We start from the raw sequence: 7,500 nt of genomic DNA, 5'->3' as shown, positions 1-7,500 counted from the left end.
TTTAGTTCGGTTATTGTGGCAGTAATATACATTCATGCAATGAGTATACTGACGATACTTTTATCATTATCTTTTATTTTTCTAGCTCATTGAAATAGGAGATGGAATAAATATAATTATCAGGTTACTGAAATGTAGAATCAGTTGAACTTCAAAAGTTCAAAGTTGGAGCAAATGCTTTTTTGTTGACCAGGCGGACATGAGTCTTTTTATAGTTTATTTATGACATATTTGTTTTTGATGCTGTTAATAGTTTATATATGACATGTCTGTTTTGACGTTGTTACTTATTTTAGAATGATTTATTGTTAATTTGTTCTCTTCATTTATTTATTTCCTTATTTATTTTCCTCACTGGGCTATTTTTCCCTGTTGGAGCCCCTGGGCTTATAGCATCTTGCTTTTCCAACTAGGGTTGTAGCTTGGATAGTAATAATAATAATAATAATAATAATATAGCATACTGAGCAAGAGCCGAGCATAAGGAGTCGCATCATGCTTCAAGAAACCGCATAGGCTACGTGTCGTCTGAACAAAAACACCAGACACTTACAGTACAGTTAAGCTGTACTATAAAGATATTACTGTACATATATTGCAGTAATATACACTACTGTATCAGTGAGTGTTAGATTACATTATTACTAGGTAGGAACAACTGCTTGTTAGAGAATAGTAAAGGGATGATGATGACTCGGTAAATTTTTACTTCAGCAAAATACTGTACTGTAGCCTTACTGTGTCCAGTAGGTAGTGTACACGTGTGCACATGTGCTGTACACAGTTCATAGGATTATAAACTGTGGTAGAAACCAAATGAAAACAATATAAGGCAGTATTTACTGTGTTAATCATCAGCTTGGGCACCTGCTCTTGGCAAGGGGCAGTGACTTTATAGGTTAGAAGGTAGCCCACCCTAGTACATCCCATATTCACGAGAATTCGCTTTTTTCATGTGTGTTTGTACCCTAACTACCGCGATAAACGAGGGACGCTTTTTTCATATGTGTTTGTACCCTAACTACCGCGATAAACGAGGGACGACTGTAGATATATGTGAGTATCAATCCATGAATAGAAAAGTAAAAAATCTCTATTTAGTACTTCAACATATTGACATCGTTGGATGATGTCTGACAATGTCAATAATATGTAAGTACTAACTCAAATTTAGTTTCATGGCTTATCAGGTAGTATCTCTTGTGATTTTTTCCCACATAAATATATATATATATATAAATGAATACACAGAGACAGACAGACACACACACACACACACATATATATATATATATATATATATATATATATATATATATATACACATATATGCATCTGTGCGTGTAAAAAAAACAAGATGGATGTTATCATTGTTCTTCTAATTTACCTTCAAGGATCTTGGGTAAATCTCTTCTGCTTTCCTCTCTAAAGATGTGACGAATGGCGCCTTTAATTTCCAATCCATCATGGCTGACGTCCTGCAACTGCTCCTTCAGAGCCGAGGTGGCGTTGACCGATACAGTGATCTCGTCCCTCAAAGCTTCCACGCCTACGATGTTATCTTGAGTGGAAGCCAGCCTTTGTGGAAATGCCTCTCTTATGAAAGCCATTAACTGACGCTCATTGTCAGTGTATGTTGTGTTTTTCTCAGTAAGTTTCAATGCAAGATCCATTGCACTGTTTCCTATTGGGAGATAAATCTTTAAAATTCCTGTCATAAGCCTGACTTTTGATTCGTTGGTAATTATGACACTAGTGATTTTTATGTTAGGAATAAGATGGAACATTCAAAATATGACAAATAACACAGACTTAAACTTGATTGAGGACAAACTAGATAACTGTCCATTTTAGGGCACAAATTTTATATGTTTTACCTGCTAATCCAAAAACTTGGTACTTTGGCAAAAAAAATTTTTAAGCCTATAATTTATAAGAATACAAGATTTCATAGCAAGAAATTTATAAAAGACAATATTTTCCCTTACAGATGATCTTGAAATACAGGGGAAGGAATGTTCTGAGGATTCTTGACTCTAACTTTAAAAGGTTCCTCATTAATACCAACTGATTAGAGTTACAAGTTACCTTCTTTGTTAACTACAGATGAATCAGCACAGAATTTCAAAAACTCTTCGGCCATCTTCAGCTTTTTAGAGATGACAGCAACTTGTAGAGGAGTATTCCCTATAAATAAGAAGAAAAAAGGTTTCTGAATGACATGAAAAGCCATTACTAAGAGTGATACTGAGTGGAAGCCGATCCATTTTCTACCAATTGAAAAGGATGAAAAAAAAAACTATATTTCCCATCTTTGTAAGGTACAAACTAATTAAAAAAAAACTTAGATTCAGTATTCAATATTCTTGGAAACAATTTGCAATTACTTTGGAAATAATCAACAGCTTTTCCAACTACCTAAGGCATCTTTCACGTTGATGTTGGCTCCAAGGTCCAGAAGTTCTTTCACATACGGGAACCCAAAGTGAGCGATTACATGCATAACAGTCCATCCATACCCATAAAAAGGGGTAACTGAATCTGAATCTAAGTCCATCCACGTATCTTAAAAGAAAATAGATTCATATTATTAATGTTGTTACTAAATATGTTCTTATTATCAATCTTATTACTATGTATATAAAGTCATCATCATATCTTATTGCACCAACATTGTATTCACTGAATAGCGGCCTGATTACATTCGTAGATGGTCCAAATCTGTACATATTGGCCCCTGTTCACACCCCAAAACTATGTGGTCCATTGCCTAAATGGGATGCCCACATGGGCACTCAGCAGAAGGGGCGAGACCCCACATATGAAGAGTGTCTCCAGTCCTTCCAACTCTAGCTCTTGCTTGATTAAGAGCAACCCAATCCTTTCTACAGAGTTTTTTTCCATGGGGTAGAGACTCACATGGTCTCTGGATGGCCTCACCAGGTGACAAGTGGTGTTTCTCTCCAGTGTTCTAAGTGTAAAATTGCTGACTCCATGGGGTCGAGGCTAGTGGTGATTATGAAGTTCTTGTGGGATTTCAATCTTTGTCTAACCACACAGCGATTAAAGAGTGGGTGCTTTTCCTTATTCTCTTGCTTATATTTTTGGGTCTTTGAATTGGCTGGTCCGCAGATGTTCGGTGCTGCAATGCTGGCCAATTTATAGAGTACTGGATGGAATGTTGGTTGATCTTAAGGCACCAGTAATTATGCGACACATTTGATTGAATTTGGCATCAACTTTATGGGAATGACATGACCTTTCCCAGACTGGTGAGCATTATTCAGCAGTGAAGTAGTTGAGTGCCAGAGCAGTTTGTCTTAGTGTTTGAGGATTTGTTCCCCAACTTGAATTGTCAAGTTTGCTAAGGAGGTTATTTCTGGTAGCTATCTTCTCCTTTACTTTCCTTATATGTTCCCTAAAAGATAGTGCTCGTGCTAATGTAACACCTAAATAGGCAGGGAAACTATCATTCTGTAGTATTTATTAAGATTTTCCAAAACATCTGATAAGTGGCTCTCAATGGTAGTAAACAAATCTGAATGGATGGCTAGGCACAGACCATCTACATATATAAATCTACGGATATCTTTAAACTGTGGTTGATGATTGATAGAGATGGTGAAAAGTATGTGGGCTAATACAGACACCTATGGGAGGCCGTTTTTTCTGCTTTTGTCATTTGCTTTTCCTACCATCCATTTCACCAAAGAAAAGTCTGTTACTCAGTAGTGACTGGTTGATTTGCACAATATTTGAGTTACAAATAACTTTGGCAAGTTTCAAAAGAAACATGTGGTTCACAGTGTCATAAGATGTTTATAGAATACAACGCAATACTTTTCCATATAACTTTCCTAAGGTCAAGATCTGCCGACAAAATTCTAATTTTAAACGAAACTGGTTCTCTAAATTATATGTTTCTAGACTTCCAAAAGACTACAGAAAAGGATTCGTTCTGTAAAAGTAGATATTGGAATAAGTTAACGAGAGGCTGCTGGTCAGAGGAATGCAAAGATGACAAGTGAAAGATAGGAAGCAATATGCCTAGTGGCCGAAGGATGCTGCAAAAAATAAGGAAAGGTACCTTATGTGGTAGCCTTAAAAATGGCAATTATAAAGCAAAATTTATTCATTTGGTTGTATAAATCATATTGACTTCAAGTTTCAATAACGTAAAATTTGACATATTATTCTAAAACAGTGAGAATCAGAAAGATTCTTCATTCGCAGAAACAATGGCTGCAACAACAACAAATGCAGTTATTTCCAGTTCACTACAGAACAAACGCCTCTGACATGTCCTTATTCATGTCTGGAGTTTGGCCAATTTAGATCCTCACACTGGCCACTGTGGATTATTGATGGTGAGAGACTTGTATGATCACGCACAGCAAACCAATGTAGTATGGCAGGGCCTGACTAGAACATTTTTGGTGATCATTGCGATACATGTCCCTTCAACCACGTTATAGTATCCCAACCCAAAAAGGGTTTATGAATACAGTTACCTCTATATGACACACCCATCTTATCTAAAAACACTTGACTAAACAAAAATTCTATAATAAACAATAACTATAACAACTACTCGATATTAATTATCGCTAAATAGAGGCAGAGGGGAATTTCAGCTCAGTGGTATCATCAGAAGCTTGCACTATGTAAGCCACGACTTCGAACCTTGCTCAGGTTGAAATAGATTTGCACAGCATAGTCTATCAGCTTCTTTAACCATAACCTGAAGGCTTGAGAAGTATGATCTATAGGCAGCCCTCGCGGGGCAATAGTTACAGCTAAGCCTCGAAATGTGAGGAATTTATAGTGCAGAGAAATTTGGCAAGTGGCTAAAATCTGAAAGGGCTAGTTGGTTTTTAGATTCAATGGCAATAATAATCATCAATGGCACCTTTGTTTCTGCCTACAAGAAAAGACATAATACATAAAAGACATGGAAGACATTCACAAGCAGGTAACTGAAAAATTAACTAATAAAATGGGGGTGGGAATCCTATAGAAAATCAAGTTGAATCAGTAGAACTTCAAAAGTTCAAACTTGCAGAAAATGTTTTTTTGTTGAACAGGCTTACATAAGTCCTTTTATAGCTTATATATCAAATATGGTTTAATGTTGTTAATGTTTTTCAAAGATTTTATTTTAATTTTATTTACTTCTTATATCGTTTATTTATTTCCTTATTTCCTTTCCTCGCTGGGCTATTTTTCCCTGTTGGAGCACATGGGCTTATAGCATCTTGCTTTTCTAACTAGGGTTGTAGCTTAGCTAATAATAATAATAAATAATAACAATAACAAAATAACAATAATAATAATAATAATAATAATAATAATAATAAAATAATAATTATTATTATAGTAATAAAATAATAATAATAATAATAATAATAATAATAATAATATTAATAACTTTGTTTTCTCAAGGTACTAAAAAGTGAACCATGAAATAAGAATGCATTATAACCTACTGGCAGATTACAGTAAAGTTCCTATCTACCTTCAGTGAGCTTCCTGTTGATGTCCCCGCTACGGTTGACCAACAGAGCAACGACATCCATGTGGCCTTCACTGGCAGCAAAGTGTAAAGGATACCCAGTGTACTCTGCAAATAAAAAAACACATTAACTTTCTTAAATTTAAAGGGTTATTTTATGGTGATAAGTGCAATAGCCTCTGTACCATGGCCTTCCACTGTCTTGTGTTAGAGTTCCCTTGCTTGACGGTACACTCGAGCACACTATCTAATTTTTCTTCCTCTTGTTTTGTTGAAGTTTTTATAGTTTATTTAGGAAATATCTATTGTAATTTTATTATTCTTAACATATTCTATTTTTCCCTGTTTCCTTTCTTCACTGAGCTATTTTCCCTGTTGGAGCCCCTGGGCTTGTAGCAACCTGCTTTTCCAACTAGGGTTGTAGCTTAGCAAATAATAATAATAATAATAATAATAATAATAATAATAATAATAATAATTATAAAGAGTTCAGTAGAATATTATTCCCCAGGAAAGGACATTGAATACATTTGTAAATGGATGAGAATTAAGATATAAACCAGAGTATAATATAATGGTTTAAGAAAATTACTATTAACCACGTCAAGTTGATGAAAATATTTCATAACCGTAAGTTATTTGAGGATTTAATTATTCTAGATAACAGATTCACAAAGCTGTGGAAGGAGCAATACTGCCCACATGTATTCCTTGCTCGTCAATTTTCAAGAACCTTGGGAAATGTTATCTCAATGTTCTTAATCGCTCGGAAGACTGATTTATAGAAATCTTACTCAAGTCTTTTCAAACCTTGCCCCTTTTTGTGGTAAATTGATACTCAGATTTTTTGTATGACTAACTTTTCTCTTTGTAAGGGTAAAAGAGACTCTTTAGCTATGGTAAGCAGCTCTTCTGGGTTCTGGGAGAAGGAAACTCCAAAATCAAACCATTATTCTCTAATCTTAGGTAGTGCCATAGCCTCTGTACCATGGTCTTCCACTGTCTTTTGGGTTAGAGTTCTCTTGCTTGAGGGTACACTTGGGCCTTCTTGTTTCTCTTCCTCATGGTTTGTTAAAGTTTTTATAGTTTATATAGGAGATATTTATTTTAATCTTGTTGCTCTTCTTAAAATATTTCATTTTCTTTGTTTCCTTTCCTCACTGAGCTATTTTCCCTGTTGGAGCCCCTGGGCTTATAGTATCCTGCTTTCCCAACTAGGGTTATAGCTTAGCAAGTAATAATAATAATAATAATAATAATAATAATAATAATAATAATAATAACCTACTTCTATTACAGTTGATATTGATTTTTTTTATCATATTCCAATTGAGTATATTTCAGAAAGCTAAACCTTCATTTCACAATACTTTTCCTCGTGAGTTCAGAGGATACTCTGAGGAAGTTAATTTCCATGTCAGAATCCTAAGAAAATTAGCAAAAGACAAATCCTCCTCATCTGGTTAAAATCCTGTGAACTTGAACTGGTAATTTTGGAAGAGCTTGTTAAGTTCCATATACTTTTGTAGCTTTGGCTGCTAAAGAGACTCTTTAGCTATGGCAAGCAGCTCTTCTAGGACACTTCAAAATCAAATCATTGTTCTCTAGTCTTGGGTAGTGCCATAGCCTCTGTACCATGGTCTTCCACTGTCTTGGGTTAGAGTTTTCTTGCTTGAGGGTATACTCGGGCACACTAATCTATCTTATATCTCTTCCTCTTATTTTATTAAACTTTTTAGTTTATATAGGAAATATTTACTTTAATGTTACTGTACTTAAAATATTTTTCCTTGTTTCCTTTCCTCACTGGGCTATTTTCCCTGCTTATAGCATCCTGCATTTCCAACTAGGGTTGTAGCTTAGCATATAATAATAATAATAATAATAATAATAATCCAATGTCTTCCTTAAACCCCAAAGTCTTAGTTACATTCCATTTTAAAATCTAAGAGATGGAGAGGACAACCACGCTGGAGTTGTCTTCTTGT

General features: G+C 34.9%; 1 protein-coding gene across 2 annotated transcripts in view; it reads right to left on the bottom strand.

The window, feature by feature from the left end:
• LOC137658427 (putative ankyrin repeat protein RF_0381) overlaps window positions 1–7,500 on the bottom strand; it is a 126,493-nt gene that overhangs the window by 9,658 nt on the left and 109,335 nt on the right. For both annotated transcript variants that reach the window (XM_068393134.1, XM_068393133.1), the window contains exons 11-14: window positions 5,516–5,620; window positions 2,419–2,565; window positions 2,089–2,187; window positions 1,388–1,684 (exon numbers count right to left, since the gene is read on the bottom strand). In XM_068393134.1, coding sequence (XP_068249235.1) covers window positions 1,388–1,684; window positions 2,089–2,187; window positions 2,419–2,565; window positions 5,516–5,620 — 648 coding nt within the window. The remainder of the gene's footprint in view (window positions 1–1,387; window positions 1,685–2,088; window positions 2,188–2,418; window positions 2,566–5,515; window positions 5,621–7,500) is intronic.

Source organism: Palaemon carinicauda, chromosome 19 (genome assembly GCF_036898095.1).
Source record: "Palaemon carinicauda isolate YSFRI2023 chromosome 19, ASM3689809v2, whole genome shotgun sequence".
Lineage (NCBI taxonomy): Eukaryota > Metazoa > Arthropoda > Malacostraca > Decapoda > Palaemonidae > Palaemon > Palaemon carinicauda.
Note: the sequence above shows the minus strand (reverse complement) of the source record. Positions and strands in the feature narration are given on the sequence as shown.